General features: G+C 50.2%; 2 protein-coding genes across 7 annotated transcripts in view; one reads left to right on the top strand and one right to left on the bottom strand.

The window, feature by feature from the left end:
• cmtr1 (cap methyltransferase 1) overlaps positions 1-4688 on the bottom strand; it is a 33802-nt gene extending 29114 nt beyond the window's left edge. The window contains exons 1-5 of the mRNA XM_073055798.1: positions 4464-4688; positions 1837-1991; positions 1392-1550; positions 662-754; positions 510-581 (exon numbers count right to left, since the gene is read on the bottom strand). Coding sequence (XP_072911899.1) covers positions 510-581; positions 662-754; positions 1392-1550; positions 1837-1991; positions 4464-4599 — 615 coding nt within the window. The 5' untranslated portion in view covers positions 4600-4688. The remainder of the gene's footprint in view (positions 1-509; positions 582-661; positions 755-1391; positions 1551-1836; positions 1992-4463) is intronic.
• A 223-nt stretch (positions 4689-4911) lies between these two features.
• Positions 4912-24090, top strand: rnf8 (ring finger protein 8, E3 ubiquitin protein ligase). Of its 6 annotated transcripts, none has more exons than XM_073055795.1 (7): positions 4912-5044; positions 8466-8709; positions 18012-18140; positions 21335-21979; positions 22586-22678; positions 23016-23220; positions 23558-24085. In XM_073055795.1, exons 2-7 carry the CDS (start codon positions 8605-8607, stop codon positions 23707-23709), a joined length of 1329 nt encoding a protein of 442 aa, XP_072911896.1. In that variant the 5' UTR covers positions 4912-5044; positions 8466-8604; the 3' UTR covers positions 23710-24085. The 6 variants fall into 6 exon arrangements, with proteins under 6 accessions (XP_072911896.1, XP_072911893.1, XP_072911894.1 ...); XM_073055792.1 differs by lacking the exon at positions 4912-5044 and adding an exon at positions 5740-6800 and having other exon boundaries at positions 8466-8566; positions 23558-24090; XM_073055793.1 differs by lacking the exon at positions 4912-5044 and adding an exon at positions 5741-6719 and having other exon boundaries at positions 8466-8566; positions 23558-24089.
• Positions 24091-24963: the final 873 nt, after the last annotated feature.

The raw sequence follows: 24963 nt of genomic DNA, 5'->3' as shown, positions 1-24963 counted from the left end.
GCACCTAGACAAGGATTCTCAGTGCAGTTGTGGAGTGTGAATGCTGGGACCTGGATCCACGCGTGACCTGCTGAGTGCTTCAGTAACACTGGCATGCTGAGCTCTCCAGTTTACAGATAGATCTCATACACACAGTGCAGGGCTGGACGGTAGGGACAAGAAGGCATTTCCCCCCACCCGGCTGGGGAGTTTAGGACACAGGCACGTATCAAAATAAGGAATCTGTAGCTAAGGAAAGCTAGGCTACGGGACCTTTTCCCCAGGAGTCAGGACAGTCAGAGGTGCCTGATTCAGGACAGTGACGGAGACAGTCCAGACATGAGGAGATTGAGGGCAAGAGATGCTGGTAAGAGAAAGGAGGGAATGGGGAGTTGGGGAGATAATGCGGAATGTTCCTACCAGTGCTCATTTCTCCTGCTTGTACAAGAACAGGGGCCTGTCCCGGTGGCCCTGCCCCTCTTAACACAGCACCGCAGCCCAACCAAGACGATGTGGTGTGGCTCACTGACCTTACACCTGAGAACATCCCTCAGCAGGTCTCCGTCACAGAACTCCGTCTCGTCCTCGATCTCCATCTTCCGCTGCAAGGGAGAGAGAATGCAGAGTGAGACACATGCCTGCTTGAAACAAGAGGGACGAGATCTAGGACAGAGCACTGTACCTGTCCGATGCACATCCACTCACGCAGCTCCGACGCATGTGGGATCTTCAGGGAACATTCTGGAAACCACTCCACCCGTTCGTAAGCACTGGGCTGAGAAGAGGCAAAAATTACCACACAGCGAAATCTGTCAGATAATCCCAACACACAAACATGCAGGCATAACACACCCTGCCTGTACAGCCAACACACTCACCAACCCAACACACACACAACACACTGCACCCACAGAACTGTCCACTGATCAAACACACACATAACCCAATGCAACCTACTAACACCCCCTGCTTACAGACCCTACACCCTGCCCACACGCCCAACATTGCTCGGTCCATACACCCTGTGTACTCAAATACATAATCGTACATGGTGACTGACACCATGTGGGTCGTGTTACCGTCACTGGACACTGAGTAACTGACACCATGCGGGTTGTGGTTACCATCGCTGGGCACAGGGTGACTGACTCTGTATGGGTCATGTTATCATTGCTGGGCACAGAGCGACTGACACTGTGTGAGTTCAGGCTACTGTCGCTGGACACTGAGTGACTGACACCGTATGGGACGTGGTTACCGTCTACCGACACAGTGACTGACACCAAGTGGGTCGCATTACTGCCGCTGGGCACTGCGTGACTGAAACCATGTGGACTGTGGTTACCGTTGCTGGGCACTGAGCAACTGACACAAAGTGACTGATATTACAGGGAGCAGAGGACTGCACTCACCTCGGTCTCCACCTGCCAGTCGATGTTGAGGTCTCCGTCGAAGCCCTTCACCTTGAGTCCCAGCCCGCGGCGCCCACGCTGCAGCGACGCCTCCACTATCTCTTTCCGGCCCTGGCCAAACTTGCCCAGACCTTCCCCCTCACGGTAACCCATCTTCATCTGTGGGGCATTAGAGAGGTCAGAGCAGGAATACAGAGGGGGGGGGGGAGTGGCGGTGATGGTGGGGACGATGGCGTGAGAGGGAGAGGGGGATGAGCGATTAGGTGGGGCTTGTCGAGAGGGGACGGGGTGAGCAGACAGGAGTTGGGGAGAGAGCATGGGGGTGAAAGGATGAGGGGGTGAGGCTATGAGGATGTTGCAAGCAGATGTCAGTGTTTGGGGGCAGGGAGGTGACAGGGTGGGGGTTAGGAGGGACAGGTTTGGGAGAGAGTTCCAGCACATTTACCATGAGCTTCTGGGAGACACTGTTGTACATGGAGTACTTGCTGGAGAGGGGGTCGGAGGGTGGGACCTCGGAACCTGCCGCCTCCAGCGGCACAGGGGCCCCGAACCCCATCCGTGGCCCCTCACCGTCAGAGTCCTCATCGCTGCTGCCTGTCACTGGGAGAGGGGAGAGAGACAGTCATGCTCTGAGACTTTAATGGTCCTGTGCCCATGTCCCCACCCCACCTCCTGTAATTGTCATGTACCCACGTCCCCACCCCACCTCTTGTAATGCTCCTGTACCCATGTCCCCACCCCTTCCCAACCCACCTCCTGCTCCTCTCTCCCTTCTTCCAACCCTGCATTCTTTTCTGGAACAGCCAGGGAACAAAAATACTGACATTCATCTGTTCATTGATAACAGCGCCACCTTTACCACTGTAATTCCAAATCAGCTCATCTCCAAACTTCAAGACCTGGGACTCAACACCTCCCTCGGCAACTGGAAGCTGGAAATTAACACCTTCATCACGATTACTCCAAACACTGGTGTCCCACAAGGGTACAGCTACAGAGTCATTGCTACAGGTTAATTATCACCTCATGTTCTTGCACATAGTGGAAAGAGTTTCAGTTTAGAACAAGATGATAGGGTGACAACTTGAGGATAAAGGAGGGAATTTATCAGAGCGTGGCCAAGGTCCAAATGAGTACTTTGTGTTGGCATTCACCCGGAAGGCGGATGCGGAAGACAGTGAGAGTAGTGTGGGACATACCGATATGTTCGGGCTCTTTCGAAGAGCATCAAAGTGGTTGAGTGTCCAGGGACTGATGGGATTGATATAATACCAGGTTGTTGTCCAAGGTAAGATGAGATTACTGGGACATTAAAACAAGATCCTTGTACCATCACAAATAACGAGGAGCAAGAGGACTGCAGAAAAGTCCATGGTGTTCAGCTGATCAAGAAATAAGAATATTCCAGGAAATTCTAGGCTGGCGAACCTCACCTCGGTGTTGGAAGTTACTGGAGAAGAACCTTACAGGCAAGAGGTACAGTATGCACATTTGGAAAACCACAGCATGATTACAGACAGTCAGCATGGTTTTGTGCAAGGCTAGTTGTCTCACTAACTTGAGCTTCTCAAGAAGGTGATTGATGAAGAGCTGTAGATATCGTCAACATACTCCTTAGTAAGGCATTAGACATGGTCCCCCTTGGGAGGCTCATCCAGAAAATTAAGATGCATGCCACCCACATTGAAATAGTAGACTGGATTCAAAGCTGGTGCTGGAGGGATGTTATTCTGAACGGAGGTCCATGATGAGTGGTGTTGTGCAGAGATCAGAGCTGGGAGCTCTGTAATTTATATGAACCACTTCATAGAACAGTAAAGGGCCTTTAACTCACAAGGTTATGCTGACCTTTTAACCGATTTGAAGATCAATCTAACCCTTCCTCCTACATAGCCCTCCATTTTTCTTTCATCCATGTACCTATCAAGAGTTTCTTAAATGTCCCTAATGTATCTGCCTCTATGTCCACTCTGTTAAAGAACCCACCTCTGACACCCCCCAAACAATACTTTCCTCCACACACCTCATAATTATGAGGCCGCATATTAGCCATTCCCACTTGGGTAAAAATCTCTGGCTATCCATTCTATCTTATGCCTCTTATCACCTTATGTATCTTTATCAAGTCACCTCTCATCCCCCACGGCTCCAAAGAGAAAAGCCCTAACTTGCTCAATTTATCATCTTAAGACAAGCTCTCTAATCCAGGCAGCATCCTGGTAAATCTCCCCTACACCCTCTCTAAAGCGTCCACATCCTTCCTACAATGAGAGAACCAGAGATGTACAGAATACTCTAACCAGAGCTGCAACATTACCCCACAGCTCTGGAACTCAATCCCCCAACTAATCAACAACACCATACACCATAACAACTCTACCAACACTGTTCCTTCGCACTACAAAGAATCCTGCCATTACTCTGTATTCTTCCTTCAAAGTGAATGACTTCACACTTTCCTGGACTCAACTCATCCAGTCACTTCTCAGCACAGCTCTTCATCCTGTCAATGTCTGGCAGGAGCCTACAACAACCTTCTTCACTGTTCACAACTCCAGTAACCCTCCTGTCATCTACAAGCTTACTGACCTACCACTCCACATGACCAGAATGGATCCCAACGCAACACCAATTGTCACAGACCTCCGTCTACTACCACCCTCTACCTTCCGTGGGCAAGACATTTCCAAATCCACGCAAATGTCCGTGGATCCCATGCCTCCTGACTTTCTCAATGAGCGTATAAACCACCTTGTCAAATGCCTCAATAAAATCCATCTACACCACATCCACTGCTCTCCCTTCATAGACCTCAACGGAAAATCGATGGTTATTTAGTGAGAAGATGATTGGAGGAGTCCTCCCTTCCCCTCTTCACCTCCCTCCACCCCCTCCCCTCACTCCATCCCACCTTCCTTCCCCTCCCTCCATCCCACCTTCCTTCCCCTCCCTCCCCTCACTCCATCCCACCTTCCTTCCCCTCCCTCCCCTCCATTCTCCCCCAATCTTTCCTACGCAGCTGCCTATTGGGCCCACGGACCTCACCCTCCCTCCGCAGCCCGTTCCACCCACCGGCAGCACGCTCCCCGCCACTGCTCTCCCCGGACGTGAGCCCGGAGTCGGTCCGCCTGCGCCTGGGAGAGCCCGGGAGCTGGGCCTGGTGCTGGGCCCAGTCCTCGGGCTCGGGTTCGGGGTACCGGCGCTTCATGGTGCCGCCTCGGTGCCGCCGCCGTGCCACCTCTGACCCCGCGCAGCCGCCAATCAGCAGCGACCGCCACGCCCGGAGAGCCGCAGATGCCGTTGCTGAAACCACGCCCCTTGAGGGTAAATCCAATCCTGAGGGCGACCCCGGGATAGGGAAAGCCCCGCCCCTGAAATGACACGCCTCTTCTCAAATCCCGCCCCTTGAGGTCAAGTCCCACCCATTGAGGTAAAGCCCGTCCCCGTAAGACCGCCCCAGGAAATAAACCACGCCCCTTGAGGGTAAGTCCGTCCTCTCTGAGACACACCTCTTTGGGGCAACAGCGCATTCAAAATACTGGAGGAATTCAGCAGGCCAGGCAGCGTCAATGGAATAGAGTACAGTCGACATTTTGGGCCGAGACCCTTCAGCAGGACTGGAGAGAAAAAAGGCTGAGGAGTGGGAGGGGAAGGTGAGAGGTGAAACCGGGAGAGGAGGGATGAAGTAAAGAGCTGGGAAGTTGATTGTCGAAAGCGATACCAGGCTGGAGAAGGGGGAATCTAATAGGGGAGGACAGAAGGCCATGGAAGAAAGAAAAAGAGGGGAGGAGCACCAGAGGAAGCTGATGGGCAGGCATGATGAGAGAGGGAAATGGGAATGAGGATTAGAAGGGGGGGGGCATGACTGTAAGTTTGAGAAATCAATGTTCATACCATCAGGTTGGAGGCTACCCAGTTGGAATGTATGGTGTTGCTCCAGCGCGGCCTCATCGTGACAGTAGAGGAGGCCAGCAATGGACATGTTGGAATGGGAAGTGGAATTAAGTGGATAGCCACTGGGAGTCCGGCTTTTTCTGGTGGACAAAGCATAGGTGCTTGGCGAAGTGGCCTCCCACTCTATGTCAGGTCTCACTGATGTACAGGAGGCTACATTGGGAGCACCAAATAGAGCAGATGACACTCCCCCCCCCCCCCCCCCCCCCCCCCCCCCCCCAACAGGCTCACTGGTGAAGTGTCGCCTCACCTGGAAGGACTGTTTGGCGCTCTGAGTGGTTATGCAGAAGGAGGTGTAGGGGCTGATCAAGGATAAGTACAACGAGGGAGATCAGAGGGAAGGGGGTGAATGGACAAGGGGGTTGTGTAGGGAGCGATCCCGGTGGAAAGCAGAAAGTGGGGGGGGGGGGTGAAGGGAAATGTGCGCTTCGAGGCGGGGGTGGCGTTGGAGATTGCGTAAGTTACAGAAAATTATGTGCTGGATGCGGAGGCTGGTGTGGGGGTAGGTGAGGACAAGAGGAACCCTATCCCTAGTGGGGTGGCAGAAGGATGGGGTGAGGGCAGATGTGCGCGAAACGGAAGAGATGCAGTTGTGGGCAGCGTTGATGGTGGAGGAAGGGAAGCCCCTTCCGGGTGAGAGGACACTTCACCTGTGAGTCAGTTGGGTAATCTATCGTATCCGGTGCTCCCAGTTGGCCTCTTGTAAATTGGTGGGACCCGACATAGATTGGGAGACCGCTTTGCTGAGCACCTACGCTGTGTCTGCCGGAGAAAGTGGAATCTCCTTGTGGCCACTCATTTTAATTCCACTTTCCATTCCCGTTCCAACATGACCATCCGTAGCCTCCTCTACTGTCACGATGAGGCCACCCTCAGGGTGGAGGAGCAACACCTTAAATTCCATCTGGGTAACCTCCAAACTGAGGGCATAAACATCGATTTCTTGAACTTGCTGGAATTCACCCCTCCCCCTTCTCTATTTCCCATTCTGATTTCCCTCTCTCACCTTATCTCCTTGCCTGCCCGTCACTCCCCTCTGATGCCCCTCACCCTTTTTTCTTTCTTCCATGGCCTTCTGTCCTCTCCTATAAGATTCCCCCTTAACTAGCCCTGTATCTCGTTCACCAGTCAACCTCATCTCTTTACTTCACCCCTCCCCCCCCCCTCCATCCGGTTTCACTTATCACCTTGTGTTTCCCCCTCCCCTCCCCACACACTCTTACTCTGACTCCTCATCTTTCTTCTGCGGCCCTGATGAAGGGTCTTGGCACAAAATGTCGACTGTACTTTTCTCTATAGATGCTGCCGAGCCCACTGAGTTCCTCCAGCATTGTGTGTGTGTGTGTGTGTTGCTTGGATTTCCAGCATCTACAGGTTTGCTCTTCTTTCTTCTTAAGGACAGCACCTGCCCTCAACTCCTCAGTCCCATCCATCCATGGGGACTGGGTCCTTGGGGTAGGTGAATGAATGACCAGGTTTGATTCACAGGGTAAAAGCAGAGAAGCTGGGTCTGTTGTTTTGGGTAACCAGGGGGGCAGGGGAGATGGGAGGGAGGCAGGAAAGTTGTCCCCATTGCAGTGTTGGTAGGTGTCAGGGTGCAGATTTAGGTGATGGGTGATGCTGTAATCGGATAGGGTCCCGTGGGATGCAGCTCAACGCCAATATGCGGTGAGTCCCATGGACCCTTCCACTGGGGCAGAGCAGAGCCTCTGACTAGGGACTCATTTATATATTGTGTTTCTTATTGTAATTTACAGATTTGTATTATGTATAGCAATACCCTGCTGTTGGAAAACAACATATGTTAGTGATATTAAAAACAAGAGAATATCTGCAGATGCTGGAAATCCGAGCATCACACACAAAATGCTGGAGGAACTCAGCAGGCCAGGCAGCATCTATGGAAAAGAGTACACTCGCTGTTTCGGGCTGAGACCTTTCATCAGGACTGGAGAAAAAGATGAGTCAGAGTTAAAAAAGTGGGGAGAGGGGAGGAAGAACCACAGGGCAATAGGTGAAACCGAGAGGGGTGAGGGGTGAAGTAAAGAGCTGGGAAGTTGGTGAAATAGATGCAGTGCTGGAGAAGGGGGAATCTGATAGGAGAAGGCAAAAGGCCATGAAATAAAGTAAAGGGGGAAGAGCACCAGGGCGAGGGAGGTGATAGGCAGGTGAGGAGATAAGGTGAGAGGGAAATGGGAATGGTGAAGGTGGTGGGGAGGGGGGCATTGCCAGAAGTTCAAGGAAAGCAATGTTCATGCCATCAGGTTGGAGGCTACCCAGATGGAGTACAAGGTGTTGCTCCTCCAACCTGAGTGTGGCCTCATCACGACAGTAGAGGAGGCCATGGACTGACATATCAGAATATGAATGGGAAGTGGAATTGAAATGGGTGGCCACTGTACACTCCGTCTGCCAGAAAGAGTGGGATATCCTAATGACCCACCATTTTAACCTTGTGGTTCTTCCTCCCCTCCAACCACTTTCTTACTCTGACTGCGCATCTTTTTTTTTTCCCCAATCCTCATGAAGGGTCTCGGCCCAAAACGTCGACTACACACTCTTCCCTAGCGGAGTTCCTCCAGTATTTTGTCGATTATATTACTCTTAATTTTGAATCTAACATCGAAGGCAGTAACTCCAAACTCCGGTGGTGCTAACTATTGCCTCCCGTGGTGTTTCATAACACTCAGCAACACACACCTTGTTGAAAGGACGGTGAATTGGGCAACATCTGCGGAGAGTGACCCTCCACCTTCCGCACAAAGATCCTGCCCGACTCTCTGAATTCCTCCAACAGGTTGTGCGTAGCTCTAAATTCCAGCGGCTATAGCCTCTAATGTCAGTCAGGGTCCGGGTTTCGGCCCTTCAACCTCAGCTGGTTTCACTTTCAGCCCAGGCGTGATGTACCACTGCTCCACTGGCAATGTACCATCGGTGATCTATTGACTGCCCAAGCACATTTATCGATGCTTTTAGTTTCCATTACATCCCCATGCAAGTGGAATCAATGCAGTGGGTCTCCCTCACTGGAGGACTTATAGGTGGAGCAGTTGCTCCATGCCCCAATGAGGAAGTCTTCATCACGGTCAGTAACCCCCCTCTCCCACCTAACCTCAACAGGAGGACTTATCGATGCGTTCGGTGAATGGCTGGGAGGCGCTGGAGGACTTATCGATGCGATCTGTGATCGGATAGGTGGCTCTGGAGAATTCATCGATGAGGTCGGTAAACGGTTGTGCGTCACTGGACAACCTAGAAGATGGCGGCGGTTGCCGAGGAATCGGAGCAAAGCCTGGCCTGGTACTTGGAAAGAATGGGCGGTGAGGAAGCGGGACAGCGGCTGAAACTGCAGCCGGGGACAAAGGTAACAGAGGGAGGGACCCGAGTTGTCCGGTGGTGGACTGTACTGGTATAGATTCCATACAGTGGTACACAGTCAGCCCATTCTCCACCGGTACTGTTCCCCGGTGTTATACAGTGACAGACCAGTCCTGACCGGTACTGTTCCCCGGTGTTATACAGTGACAGACCAGTCCTGACCGGTACTGTACCCCGGTGTTATACAGTGACAGACCAGTCCTGACCGGTACTGTTCCCCGGTGTTATACAGTGACAGACCAGTCCTGACCGGTACTGTACCCCGGTGTTATACAGTGACAGACCAGTCCTGACCGGTACTGTTCCCCGGTGTTATACAGTGACAGACCAGTCCTGACCGGTACTGTTCCCCGGTGTTATACAGTGACAGACCAGTCCTGACCGGTACTGTACCCCGGTGTTATACAGTGACAGACCAGTCCTGACCGGTACTGTTCCCCGGTGTTATACAGTGACAGACCAGTCCTGACCGGTACTGTACCCCGGTGTTATACAGTGACAGACCAGTCCTGACCGGTACTGTACCCCGGTGTTATACAGTGACAGACCAGTCCTGACCGGTACTGTACCCCGGTGTTATACAGTGACAGACCAGTCCTGACCGGTACTGTTCCCCGGTGTTATACAGTGACAGACCAGTCCTGACCGGTACTGTTCCCCGGTGTTATACAGTGACAGACCAGTCCTGACCGGTACTGTTCCCCGGTGTTATACAGTGACAGACCAGTCCTGACCGGTACTGTACCCCGGTGTTATACAGTGACAGACCAGTCCTGACCGGTACTGTACCCCGGTGTTATACAGTGACAGACCATTCCTGACCGGTACTGTACCCCGGTGTTATACAGTGACAGACCAGTCCTGACCGGTACTGTACCCCGGTGTTATACAGTGACAGACCAGTCCTGACCGGTACTGTACCCCGGTGTTATACAGTGACAGATCCATCCCTGCTGGTACCATACATCTTTATTTAACAGTTATAGACCTGTCCCCACCGAGACCATATTCCAGTATTATACATGAACAGACCTATCCCCAACGGTACCATACCCCTTTATTTAACAGTGGCAGACCCGTCCCCACTGGTACCATACCCCGGTGTGAAACAGAGACAGACACATCCCCACCGGTACGGTACCCCTTTGTTTAACAGTGACAGACCAGACCCCAGTATTATACAGGAACAGTACTGGACAGCGACAGTCCCTTCCCCACTGTGCCCCGATGTTGTATAGTGACAGATCCATTCCCACTGTTACTGTACCCCAGTGTTACACAGTGACAGGCCTTTCCCCACTGTTACTGTACCCTGGTGGTATGCATGACAGATGCAATCCATCAGAACTGAGCTCCAGTATTGTACAGTGACAGACCCTTCTCCACCGGTACCGTGCCCGGTGTTGTACAGTGACAGACACATTCTCACTGGTACCATACACTGTTGTTATACAGTGACAGACATCCCCTCTGGTGCTGTACCCCGGATTTATACAGTAACAGACACATACCCTCTGGTACTGTACCTCTCTGTTTAACCCATCCCCACCAGTACTGTACCCCAGTGTGGTACAGTGATAGACCCATCCCCACCGGTACTATACGCCGGTTTATACAGTGACAGGCCTGTCTCCACTGGTACTGTACCCCTGTGTTATACAATACAGACATATCCCAACCAGTACTGTACCTGGTATTATACAGTGACAGATCTGTCCCCACCAGTACGGTACCCCAGTGTGATACAGTGACAGACCCATCCCCACTGGTACTGTACCCCAGTGTGATACAGTGATAGACCTATCCCCACTGGTACTGTACCCCAGTGTGATACAGAGACAGATCCGTCCACATCAGTACTATATGCCGGTTTATACAATGACAGATCCGTCAACACCGTACCCTGTTAAAACACCGAGACAGCCTGTCACCACTGGTACTGTACCCCAATGTAATGCAGAGACAGACCCACATGCAGGTGTTATACAGTGACAGACACAACCCCACTGGTACTATACAATGACAGACCTGTCCCCAATGGAACTGTACCCCAGTGTAATACAGTGACAGACCCATATCACGGTGTTATACAGTGACAGAGACATCCCCACCGGTACTGTACCCGTGTTTAACAGTGACAGACTAGTTCCGATCGATACCATCCCCCTGTATTATACTGGATCAGACCCATTCCCACTGGTACTGGAACCCGCTATAGTACAGTGATAGCCCTGTCCCCAACAGATCTGTGCCCCGGTGTTATATAGTGACAGATCCACTCCCACTGGTATTATACACTGGTGTTATACAATGACAGACCAGTCCGCACTGGCACGGTACCCTGGTGTTATACAGTGACAGACCAGTCCCCACTGGTACGGTACCCTGGTGTTATACAGTGACAGACCCATATCCCAGTGCTATACAGTGACAGACACATTTCCACCAGTACTGTACCCTGGTGTTATACAGTGAAAGACACATCCCCTACTGGTACTGTAGTCTGGTATTATATATGACAGACTTGTTTGCATTGGTACTGCACTCTGGTGTTATACAGTGACAGACCCATCCCCACTGGTACTGTACCCCAGTGTTATACAGTGACAGACCATTTCCCATTGGTACTGTATCCTGGTGTTACACAGTGAGAGATCTGTCCCCACAGATGCTATACAGTGACAAACCTGTCCCCACTACTAATGTACCGTGGTATTACACTGTGGCAGACCCATCCTCACGTGTGATGTACCCTCGTATTAAACAGTGACAGACCTGTCCCTACTGGTACTGTACCCTGGTGTTATACAGTGACAGACCCGACCCCACCGGTACTATACCTCAGTGCATACAGTGATAGCTCTATCCCCACCACCACTGTACCCAGGTGTTATACAATGACAAAGCAGCCCCCACTGGTACTGTACCCCAGTATTATGTAGTGACAGATCTTTCCCTACCAGTTCTGTACCCCAGTGTTATACAGTGACTGACTCATTCCTACTGGTAATGTACCCTGATGTTATACGGTAATTGAACAGTCCCCACTAGTTCTGTACCCTGCCGTTATACAATGACAGACCAGTCCCCACTGGTTCTGTACCCCAGAGTTAGACAGTGACAGGCTTGTTCCTACTGGTAACGTACCCTGGTGTTTGACAGTCATTTCTTACTAACTTGGTTGAGTTTTTTGACGATTTGATTGATGAAGAATGTGCTGTGGATGTTGTCTGTGTGGATTTTTGCAAGGTGTTTCACAAGGTCTCTCATGGGAGGTTCATCCAGCAGATTAAGATGTGTGGGATCCATGGTGAGCTGGGCACTTGGATTTCAAACTGGCTTGCCCTCAGAAGACAGAGTGTAATGGTTAAAGAGACTTATTGCAGCTGAGGTCTGTGATTAGTGGAGTTCCACAGGGATCTGTACTGGGACCTATGCTGTTTGTGATGTACATAAATGACCTGGAAGAAAATGTAGATGGGTGAGTTTGTAAGTTTGCAGATGATTTGAAGATTGATGTTCTGGTATAGGTGACTGGCAAAATATACATCAGGATTTGGATGAGATGTGGGCAGAGAAATGACAGATGGAGTTTAACCTGGCCAAATATGAAGTGTTTCTCCTCGGCAGGTCAAATCTGAAAAGATGGTACACTGTGTTGAGAAGCAGAGCGGGATCTTAGGGTCCAAGTTCACAGCTTCCTGGAAGTGGCTACTCAGGTTGATAGGGTGGTTAAATAGGGATTTGGTATTCTTGCCTTTATTAATCAAGGCATTGAGTTCAGTTATCTGGAAGTTGTGTTGCAGTTTTATCAAACTCTAGTTCGGCTGCATCTGGAATGCTACACACAGTTCTGCTCACTCATTATAGGATGCACGCTGAGGCTTTGGACAGGGTGCAAAAGAGGTTTATTAAGATGCTGCCTGGATCAGAGGGCATGTGGTATAAGGAGAGGATGGGTCTGTCACTGTACAACACTGGGGTACAGTATCCTGTGGATGGGTCTGTCACTGTATAATACCAAAGTACAGTACTCATGTGGATGGGTTAACGCAGGCCAAAGCCAGCATGGTTTGCTGAAAGGAAAATCCTGCCTGACTAATTTTTTGCAGAAATTGCAAGCAGAGTAGACAAAGGAGATGCAGAGGATGTGGTGACTTGGATTTTCAGGATGCTTAGCAAGATAAGAGCTCATGGAATTACAGGGAATTTATTAGCATGGGTGGAACATTGGCTGATCAGCAGAAAACAGAGAGTGGGAATAAAGGGATCCTATTCTGACTGGCTGCTGGTTACCATTGGAGTTCCACAGGGGTCAGTGTTAGGACCGCTGCTTTTTACGATGTATGTCAATGACTTGGACTATGGGATTAATGGATTTGTGGTTAAATCTGCTGATGATACAAAGACAGGTGGAAGAGCAGGTAGTGTTGAGGAAACAGAGAGCCTGCAGAGAGACTTAGATAGTTTAGGGGAACGGGCAAAGAAGTGGCAAATGAAATACAACGTTGGAAAGTGTATGGTCATGCACTTTGGTGGAAGAAATAGACGGGCAGACTATAATTTAGACGGGGAGAGAATTCAAAATGCAGAGATGCAAAGCGACTTGGGAGTCCTTGTGCAGGATACCCTAAAGGTTAACCTCCAGGTTGAGTCGATGGTGAAGAAGGTGAATGCAATATTGGCATTCATTTCTAGAGGTATAGAATATAAGAGCAGGGATGTGATGTTGAGGCTCTATGAGGCAGTCGTGAGACCACTCTTGTAGTATTGTGTGCAGTTTTGGGCTCTTATTTCAGAAGGGATATACTGACATTGGAAAGGGTTCAGAGAAGATTCACGAGAATGATACCAGGAATGAAAGGGTTACCATATGAGGAACGTCTGGCAGCTCTTGGGCTATATTCCCTGGACTTTAGGAGAATGAGGGGGGATCTCATTGAAACATTCCGAATGTTAAAAGGCTTGAACAGATTAGATGTGGCAAAGTTATTTCCCATGGTAGGGGATTCTAGGACAAGAGGGCATGACTTCAGGATTGAAGGACATACAATCCCCATTTCCAGAAAAGTTGGGATATTTTCCAAAATGCAATAAAAACAAAAATCTGTGATATGTTAATTCACGTGAACCTTTATTTAACTGACAAAAGTACAAAGGAAAGATTTTCAATAGTTTTACTGGCCAACTTAATTGTATTTTGTAAATATACACAAATTTAGAATTTGATGGCTGCAACACACTCAACAAAAGTTGGGACAGAGTTAAAATAAGATTGAAAAGTGCACAGAATATTCAAGTAACACCGGTTTGGAAGACTCCACATTAAGCAGGCTAATTAGTAGCAGGTGAGGTATCATGACTGGGTATAAAAGTAGCGTCCATCAAAGGCTCAGTCTTTGCAAGCAAGGATGGGTCGTGGCTCACCCCTTTGTGCCAAAATTCATGAGAGAATTGTTAGTCAGTTCAAAAGGAACATTTTCCAACACAAGATTGCAGAGAATTTAGGTCTTTCAACATCTACAGTACATAATGTTGTGAAAAGATTCAGAGAATTCAGAGACATCTCAGTGCGTAAAGGGCAAGGTCGGAAACCACTGTTGAATGCGCGTGATCTTCGAGCCCTCAGGCGGCACTGCCTAAGAAACCATCATGCTACTGTGACAATTATAGCCACCTGGGCTCGGGAGTACTTCAGAAAACCATTGTCACTTAACAGTCTGTCGCTGCATCCAGAAATGCAACTTGAAACTGTATTACGCAAGGTGGAAGCCATACATCAACTCTATGCAGAAACGCCAGCGAGTTCTCTGGGCCCGAGCTCATTTCAGATGGACCAAAAGATTGTGGAACCGTGTGCTGTGGTCAGATGAGTCCACATTTCAGCTAGTTTTCAGAAAAAATGGGCGTCGAGTTCCGTGCCAAAGATGAAAACGACCATCCTGATTGTTATCAGCGAAAGGTGCAAAAGCCAGCATCAGTTCCCACGGCATGGGTGAGTTGCATGTATGTGAAGGTACCATTGACTCTGAGGCGTATATTAGGATTTTAGAGAGACGTATGTTGCCATCAAGGCGACGTCTCTTCCCGGGACGTCCATGCTTATTTCAGCAGGACAATGCCAGACCACATTCTGCATGGGCTACAACAGCGTGGCTTTGTAGACACAGAGTGCGTGTGCTTGACTGGCCTGCAGCCAGTCCAGCTCTATCTCCTATTGAAAATGTATGGCGCATCATGAAGAGGAGAATCAGACAACGGAGACCACGGACTGCTGAGCAGCTGAAGTCTTATATCAAGCAAGAATGGACAAAATTTCCAGTTGCAAATCTACTACAATTAGTATCGTCAGTTCCAAAATATTAAAAAGTATTATTAAAAGGAAAGGTGATGTAACACAATGGTAAACATGCCTCTGACCCAACTTTTGTTGAGTGTGTTGCAGCCATCAAATTCTAAACTTGTGTATATTTACAAAATACAATTAAGTTGGTCAGTAAAACTATTGAAAATCTTTTCTTTGTACTTTTGTCAGTTAAATAAAGGTTCACGTGAATTAACATATCACAGGTTTTTGTTTTTATTGCATTTTGGAAAATATCCCAACTTTTCTGGAAATGGGGTTTGTACATTTAAAACAGATGCGGAGTAATTACTTTAGTCAGAGGGTGGTAAATCTGTGGAATTTGTTGCCACAAGCAGCTGTAGAGGCCAAGTCATCGGGTGCATTTAAGACAGAGATAGATAGGTTCTTGATTAGCCGGGGCAACAGAGGGTATGGGGAGAAGGCAGGGGAGTGGGGATGACTGGAAGAATTGGATCAGCCCATGATTGAATGGCAGAGCAGACTTGATGGGCCAAATGACCTAATTCTGCTCCTATATCTTAGTGTTATGGTCACTGAAGAACACCGGTTACAGTACTCCTGTGGACCGATCTGACACTGTATAACAACAGGGTACAGTATTCCTGTGGATAGGTCTGTCACTGTATAATACTAGGGTACAGTACTCCTGTGGACCGATCTGACACTGTATAACAACAGGGTACAGTATTCCTGTGAACAGGTCTGTCACTGTATAACAACAGGGTACAGTACTCCTGTAGATGGGTGTCACTGTTTTAACACCAGGATACAGTACTGCTGTGGGCCGGTCTGTCACTGTATAATACCAGGGTACAGTACTCCTGTGGACGGGTCTGTCACTGTATAATACCAGGGTACAGTACTCCTGTGGACAGGTCTGTCACTGTGTAACACCAGGATACAGTACTCCTGTGGACGGGTGTCACTGTTTAACACTGGGGTACAGTACTCCTGTGGACGGGTGTCACTGTTTAACACTGGGGTACAGTACTCCTGTGGACGGGTGTCACTGTTTAACACCAGGGTACAGTACTCCTGTGGACGGGTCTGTCACTGTATAATACCAGGGTACAGTACTCCTGTGGACGGGTCTGTCACTGTATAATACCAGGGTACAGTACTCCTGTGGACAGGTCTGTCACTGTGTAACACCAGGATACAGTACTCCTGTGGACGGGTGTCACTGTTTAACACTGGGGTACAGTACTCCTGTGGACGGGTGTCACTGTTTAACACCAGGGTACAGTACTCCTGTGGACGGGTCTGTCACTGTATAATACCGGGGTACAGTACTCCTGTGGACGGATCTGTCACTGTATAATACCGAGGTACAGTACTCCTGTGGATGGGTGTCACTGTTTAACACCAGGGTACAGTATTCCTGTGGACGGGTCTGTCACTGTTTAACACCGGGGTACAGTACTCCTGTGGAGGGGTCTGTCACTGTGTAACACCAGGGTACAGTACTCCTGTGGATGGGTCTGTCACTGTATAACACCGGGGTACAGTACTCCTGTGGACGGGTCTGTCACTGTATAATACCGAGGTACAGTACTCCTGTGGAAGGGTGTCACTGTTTAACACCAGGATACAGTACTCCTGTGGACGGCTGTCACTGTTTAACACCGGGGTACAGTACTCCTGTGGACGGGTCTGTCACTGTTTAACACCGGGGTACAGTACTCCTGTGGACGGGTCTGTCACTGTTTAACACCGGGGTACAGTACTCCTGTGGACGGGTCTGTCACTGTTTAACACCGGGGTACAGTACTCCTGTGGACGGGTCTGTCACTGTTTAACACTAGGGTACAGTACTCCTGTGGACGGGTCTGTCACTGTGTAACACCAGGGTACAGTACTCCTGTGGAGGGGTCTGTCACTGTGTAACACCAGGGTACAGTACTCCTGTGGACGGGTCTGTCACTGTGTAACACCAGGGTACAGTACTCCTGTGGAGGGGTCTGTCACTGTTTAACACCAGGGTACAGTACTCCTGTGGACGGGTCTGTCACTGTTTAACACCGGGGTACAGTACTCCTGTGGACGGGTCTGTCACTGTTTAACACTAGGGTACAGTACTCCTGTGGACGGGTCTGTCACTGTGTAACACCAGGGTACAGTACTCCTGTGGAGGGGTCTGTCACTGTGTAACACCAGGGTACAGTACTCCTGTGGACGGGTCTGACACTGTTTAACACCGGGGTACAGTACTCCTGTGGACGGGTCTGTCAACGTTGAACATCCGGATATTGTACCAGTGGGGACAGTTCTGTCACTATATAACATCGGAGTCTGTCAATGTATTGATACCTAATAATTGTAATTTGCCCTGCTCGAATTTAATACTCTCCTGCTAGCTCCATACTTCTTCTCCTTATCTATTGCTGTCTTAAAACCTAAGGAGTTGTGGTCACGGTTGCCTTACTGCTCATCCACTGAAGGGTTGATCGCTTAACCAGGCTCATTACCCAGATCCAATAGATGGGTAGATGCATACCCTCCTGGATGCATATTACCAATTCTGCCCCATCTGAACCTCCTGCACTCAGAAGTTTATATTAGAGAAGTTGAAGTCCCCCATGACAACAACCCTATTGTTTATACACTTTCCTTAATCTGGCTGCATAAATGTTTTTCAGTGTCCCATGCCTGCTGAGGGGGTCTGTAGGACAATCGCATCAGACTGATTGCATCCTTCCTACTTTTGAGTTCTAGCCATGTAGATTCAGTGGACGAGCCCTCCATTATGTCATATGAGTGCAGCTGTGATGTTGTCTCTGATTGGTAGTGCAACTTCCCCACTGGTCACTCTCTGAGGATGTTATTTGCTCTGTGCTTACTGTGTGTTTGAGGGCTAATGCTGTGAGTTGTATCTGCTATTGGTGTACCAATGCGCTGCCTATTGTGCTCTGTTGTTGAAGGTGACGGTCGGGCGAGGGTTGGGCGTGACCCACCGCCTCTTGGCCAAGACATGTCCTCTGATGATCTCCCGCAACCATTGTTCCTTCTTCCTGAGCTCGGAGGGAGTGTGCACCGTCACGGACAACCAGGTAGGTAGCTGCTGTACCCAGCTGCATAGCAGGACTGCGTCTTCCTCTGGCCACAGGTATTGGAGTCTCAGATCATGTGATCAGGCCTTCTGACAGCAGGGCGCCCACTCACACTATCCCCCACCCTCCTCCTGTTTCAGTCCCCCTTCACATTCCCAGACTCTCAGTGCGACCCTCACCAGGCCACCCAGGGGAAACTTGTGTAGTCACAGCCAGGAACACAGTAGTGCAGTGGTTAGCGCAGTGCTATTACAGCTTCGGGCGTCAGGAGTTTGGAGTTCAATTCTGGCATCCTCTGTGAAGAGTTTGTACATTCTCCCCATGAGCACGTGGATTTTCTCCAGGTTCCTCAGTTTCCTCCCACAGTCAAAAGATGGACCGGTTATTAGGTTAATTGGTCAATGTAAGTTGGCTGTGATTAGGCTAGTGTTAAATTGGTTGGGTTGCTGGTGCCGCAGCCCGTTGGACCAGAAGGGCCTGTTCTATGCTGTGCCTCTAAATAAAACATAAATACATGTGCAGACAGCACCCAACTAAACCCGGGCTGCTGGAGCTGAGAGCCGTTGCTGAGGGCTGCGATTCACTGCTGTACCACTGTGCTACCAGAAATGAGCCTCAGGACTCAGTGAGCGCAAGGCCCTTCAGCCCATCGAGTACATATTAACCTCCAGTTCAGCAATTCCACCTGCCCCCTTCTTTGTTCCCACCTGAGGCCCTGAATTTTGGAATTGCCTCCTGACCTCACATTACAATAGCCTATCTGTGTTATTTCAGAGGTGGTGAAAGATAGCTGACTGGGTTCACACTGTTCGTCCAAAACCTATTTACACAAATTCTATCCTAACCCATCTATCCCACAGTCTTATCAACTACTCCCATATTTCCCATGGTAGGGGAGTCCAGGACAAGAGAGCACAACTTCAGGATTGAAGGACGTCCATTTAGAACAGAGATGTGGAGAAATTACTTTAGTCTGAGGGTGGTAAATCAGATCACGCTCCCTAATGTTCCTTTCCTGGTTTACCCTCTTGTACCAAATGTACTTCTTGAAAGTTTTAGGATTATTCTGAGTCGTGCTTGCTAAGGTCATCTAATGGCCCCTTTTTGCTCACTTAATATCTTTGTTCTCCCCTACATCCTATACTAACCTCAGATGGTTTAAAACACTACACTCAGTCCCCTCTTCCAGATCGTAAATGTATATCGTGAACAGTTGCGGGCCCAGCACCGACCTCTGAATACCAACCAGAGAAGCGTCCATATAGTCCAACTCTCTGCTTTCTGTTGGTTAACCACTCCTCTATCCATGCTAATACATCTGCCCCAACTCCATGCATCCTTATCTCATGGATAAATCTTTTACGTGATACCTTATCGAACGCCTTCTGAAAATCCAAGTTAGTAACATCCATCTGTTCCCCTCTATCCACGCACTCGTTATATTCTCAAAGAACTCCAGTAAGTTTGTCAAGTTGAACCTGCGTTTGCTGAATCCATGCTGCGTCTGCCTGATGGATCCATTTTTTTTTCCAGATGCCTTGCTATTTCTTCTTTAATGATTGCTTCAAGCATTTTTCCAACTACAGATGTTAAACTAACTGGCCCATAGTTACCTGCCTTTTGCCCATATCCTTTTTTGAACAGTGGTGTGACATTCACCTTCTTTGAATCTACTGGGACCTGCCCAGAGTCCAGAGAATTTTGATAAATTTATCACCAAACCCCTAACTATAACTCCTGCCATTTCTTTCAGTACCCTGGGATGCATTCCATCAGGACCAGGGGACTTGTCTATCTTTAGGCCCACGTTTACTCAGCATTACCTCTTCAGTGTATCAAGGTCCTCACCTCCCCATCACATCCATGTCAGCTCTCTTTGGTGTGTTAGATGCGTCCTCCACCGTGAAGACCAACACTAAACAGTCATTCAAAGCCTCATTACCCTCTATCAATTCCCCCTTCTCGTCCTTCAAAGGATTTACAATCACTTTGGCTACCCTTTTCTGCTTTATATAGTTAAAAATAACTTTTACTATCCATTTTTATATTTTATATTCCCTTTCTTTATTGCTCACTTTGCTGCTTTTTAAAGTTTCCCCAATCTTCCAGTTTCCCATTACTCTTCGAGACTTTGTACACACTAGCTTTTAGTTTGATGTCGTCCTTTATTTCCTTGGTTATCCATGGCTGGCTCTCCCCACCCTTAGTCCTTGCTTTTAACTGGAATATACTTTCGTTGAGCACTGTGAAAAATCGCTTTGAAAGTCTTCCACTGTTCCCCAACCATTCCACCCAATAGCCTGTGTTCCCCGTCTACCCTATCCAATTCCTTCCTCATCTCATTGTAGTTTCCCATGTTTAGGCATAAAACACTCATTTCCGATCAAACTATTGCACCCTCCATTTATATAAGAAACTGTGATCACTCTTTCCAAGAGGATCTCCAATTACAAGATAGCTAATTTTACCTGTCTCATTGCACAGGACCAGCATGTTCTCTTGTAGGTTCAGTTACATGCCATTTGCATTCTATGAAGTCAAGATTCACCTAATCAATGTGCAAGTTAAAGCCCCCCCCCCCACGATAACTGTTGTTCCATTCTTACATACCTCAAATATTTCCTCAGTTTATTGCCTGTGCCACTGTAATGTTGTTATTTGGTGGCTGATAGACAACTCCCACCAGTGATTTTTTTTTTCCTTTTACTATTCCAAATTTCTACCCAGATGGATTCAACATTCTACTCCTCAGATCCTATGTCGTCTCTCACTATCACCCTGATCTGATCCTTAATTAAGAGAGCTAATCTACCTCCCTTACCTTCCTGCTTATCCTTCTGTATTACCTGATATCCTTGGATATTTAATTCCCAATCCTGTCCAGCCTGCAACCACACTTCTGTAATGGCCACTAAATCAAACCCATTTATACTGATTTGTGCCACAAGTTCACTGGCCTTGTTACGAATACTACGGGCATTCAGATAAACTGCCCTTACGCTCATTGTGCCTTTAAAATCTAGTAATCAGGTGAGAAGAGATGAGAGGGGAACCAGAATGGGAATTCAGCTTTGGATCCAGCCCCCTCCCCGGGGTCACAGGGGCTCGGGACCAGTCTCCCACTCATCGTTGTCAGCTGTTGTGGGTCTGCTGGTCCTTGCTGCTCTTGGTGACATGCTGTGTTGCTGGTGCAGAGTTTGAACGGCGTGTGGGTGAATGGAGTGCGGCTGGAGCCCCTGCGGCCCTGCGAATTGGTCGAGGGTGATGTGGTGCAGCTGGGGGTACCGGTGGAGCAGCAGGAAAGAGCCGAGTATGAGTACCGCCTGGTGCGCCGGAGCCCAGGTACACCGGGCACGGGGAGCGGCGCCAAGCGGAAACTGGGCTGCGAGGATTCTCCGACTGGGGTCCCGCAGAGAGCTGAGGGGAGCAGCAAACTGCAGCGGCTCGGGGAGAACACACACCGGCCCAACACGGTGCAGCACAGAGTGGCGGCGAGTGCGCAGAGTCGGGAGGACACGGCACAACCTGGCACCAGCAGCCAGCCCCCGACCTCTACCTGCACCAACATCTGTCATGGAGACCAGGATCGAGATCCAGAGTCAACACACAGGCACCAGGAACAGGGACTCCCAACGGACAGGGAGCAGACACACGGAGACCAGGATCAGGAACTCTCGACAGATTGGGAACAGACACAGGGACACTGTGATCAAAAACTTCCAGTGGACCGGGACCCAACTCTCGGAGACCAGGAACAGGGTCGAAGATGCCTGATAACTCAGGAGCCAACAGATGGAGACCAGGAACAGCGATGTCTCACGAATGAGCAACAACCACAGGTAAAGTGTTCATTGTGATCTGCCGAGTAAAACAACCCACCCTCCCCATCAACCTCATCGGTTCCCTGTGTCTCTTACCCCTCCCACACCCACCCCATGCCTTTCCTCACATCCTCCCCCTCACATGCCTCCCCTCTGAATTCCCCCTCTCCTCCCAAACATTGGAACCCTCGTTGTTAAAGACGGAAGCTCTTGTCCAGTGAGGGGGTGACGATATGGAGAATCGATGGGTGCAAGAGTAGGGGCTGAGGCATGAAGGGAACTGAGGATAGGGATGAGGGATGCAGGGTGTAATGGGGAGGTGGGGGTGGTGGGTTGGTCGTTTCTGTGTTTCCTGGCAGTGGGATCTGACACTGTGACCCTACCACAGGTCGGAGTGGGGGGTAACGGTGGGGTTGTCTGTGGGGATCTGACCTATAACCTTTTCTGTAGGCCAGGGTGGGGGGTGGTGCATCTGACACTGTGACCTTACGCAGTGGAGAGGATGATGGATGTGAGAGTTGGGGGTGTCTGTGAAGGGTGTCCGTGTGACGATGTCAGGGTGGTGGGTGGACGATGGAGGTGAGGGTAGCTGCAGGGGTGTCTGACCTGTAACCTTACCCACAGGTCGGGGTGGGGGTCGACGTTGCGGAGACACGGATCAGTGAGGTGCTGGAGAATGAACTGCAGTGTATCATCTGTTCTGAGTACTTCATCCAGGTGAGACCCCCCCCCAAACGACACACCACCCCACTGACATAATCCCACCCCACACCCGCAACATTCCTCCCACTAATCCTTCTGTCCCATGTGTTATGGATCCTTCCTCCCTGAAAACATCACCGACCCCTGACTCTCCCCTCTCCCACAGAGCATCTACCTGACCCCCAACCCTAACTCCCTGCCCACCCCCCCGGTCATCACCGACCCCCAGACCTGACTCACCCCCCTCACCACTAGAACATCTACCTGATGCTCTCTCGCCCAGGATACATGCCTACCCTGCCCCCATTCATCCCCAGACACGTCTATTGACCTACTTCCTCCTTCCCACCAGGCAGTGACCCTAGGGTGCTCGCACTCCTTCTGCCGGTTGTGTATCAGGGAGTGGGGGCGTCGTCGGGCTGAATGCCCCATTTGCCGGCAGCCCATCGAGTGGCAGACGCCCTCAGTGGTGCTGGACAGCTGCATCGAGAGGATGGTGTCCGGTCTGGGGGAGGCAGCCAGGAGACAGCGGCAGCAGTTACTGCAAGCCCGCATAGGTGAGTGCAGGTGGGATACCTTCCCTCCCTCCCTCCCCATTCGTATCTCCCAACTTCCTCCCACTACTTCTCTTCCTACCTTCCCTCCCTCCCTCTTCCCCATTCCCTCCAATTCTACCCGGTGGCATCTCTCAACAGGATGGGGTTGTCCTCTGACAGAGTCCATTTCTCGGTCAACTGGGGAGGGATGGAGGATGCCTTGGTAAATCTAGGATGGGATAGGGGAAGACGTATTGGTGGGAGAGGGGGTGATATTTGCGAGAGATTGTCACTGGGGGAAAAGGTAGACTACTGGGGTCATGAACTCTCTGCTGACCTCTCCCTCTCGTCCCTGCAGTGTTGCTGGCAGACGGAGGGCGCGGACCCAGTGGGGAAGGTGACCTTGGGGGTGAGAGACCTGCCCTACCTCCAGACAGCCCACCTCCACTCATCCTTGAGAACACAGAGTCCAGGTCCACGGGTAGCAGAGACCAGCAGACCCACCTGTGACCAACAGTGGGTGGGGAGCAGCGCAGACCGGCAGTTCCACCTGAAATTGTGTGTGTGTACATCTGTGTATTTGTATCGTGTGCACGCATGCGTGTTCCTATGCATGTCTGTGCCCATGCATGTGTGTGTGTGCGTGTATATCTGTACGTCTGTGTGTATGTCTATCAGTACACCCTGGTGTGTGTGTGTGTGTGTGTGTGTGTGTGTGTGTGTGTGTGTGTGTGTGTGTGTGTGTGTGTGTGTGTGTGTGTGTGTGTGTGTGTGTGTGTGTGTGTGTGTGTGTGTGTCCACTTCAGGGGTGTGACCACGTGGGGGTGGGGGGGTTGTATTGAAGAGGGCTGAGGCATTGTTAAATAAAGACTCGCAGAGACAATCTGTGGTGTGGTATTTGGGTAATAGAGGGGAGATGTAGGGAGTGGTTGTAATGGGTAACGGAGAGGTGATGTGGGGGAGCGGTCCTCTGAACCCCATTGAGTACTGCTTTTCTTGAACCCCACCTCTCACTATTCCCCCTTCCCACTGAGAGGACCGCTCCCCTTGAATCCCACCTATCACCATTCCCCCTGCCCACCGAAAACATTGCCTCCCTCCAACCCCACCCCTCACGACTCATCCGCCCCAGAACACTGCTCCCTCTGAACTACCCCTCTCCCCTCTCCCAACCGAGAGGACTGCTTCCTCCCGAATCCTACTTCTCAGTTTTTATCCCATCCCACCGAGACCGTACCCCACCTCTCACCGTTCACCTACCCCACCAATGACCACTCTGCCTCAACCCCGGTTCTCTGCGTTCACCACATCAACAGGAGTGCTCCTCCCAAACCCCACCTCTCCCCGTTCTCCCTCTGTCCTGAGGGGACCACCCCGCCCCAACCCTCACCTCACCTTTCTCCCTCCCCACTGAGCAGACCACTCTCCCCAAACTCCACCTCTCACCGTTCCCCCACCCACTGAGCACTGCTCCTCCTAAACCCTACATCGCATTGTTCACCCTCCCACAGAGAGCAGAGGTCCTCTTAAACCTCACCTCTCACCGTGCCCCCTCCATACCGAGATGAGCGCTCCTCTTGAACCCCACCTCCCCAAGAGGACCGCTGCTTTCAGCCTGCTCCCTGAAGCCCCACACCACTCCGTGCTGGCCGAGCCACATGAACTGTTGGGTCAGACTTTGTCCAGGAACAAACAATTCCAAATGAAACCCATCCCTTTGGCCTGTTATGCACCTCTCTAGAGCCAACCTGAGCAGTTCACAAC

Source organism: Hemitrygon akajei, chromosome 9 (assembly GCF_048418815.1).
Source record: "Hemitrygon akajei chromosome 9, sHemAka1.3, whole genome shotgun sequence".
Lineage (NCBI taxonomy): Eukaryota > Metazoa > Chordata > Chondrichthyes > Myliobatiformes > Dasyatidae > Hemitrygon > Hemitrygon akajei.
The sequence above is the reverse complement of the archived record's forward strand: the minus strand, read 5'-3'. Positions and strand labels throughout refer to the sequence as shown.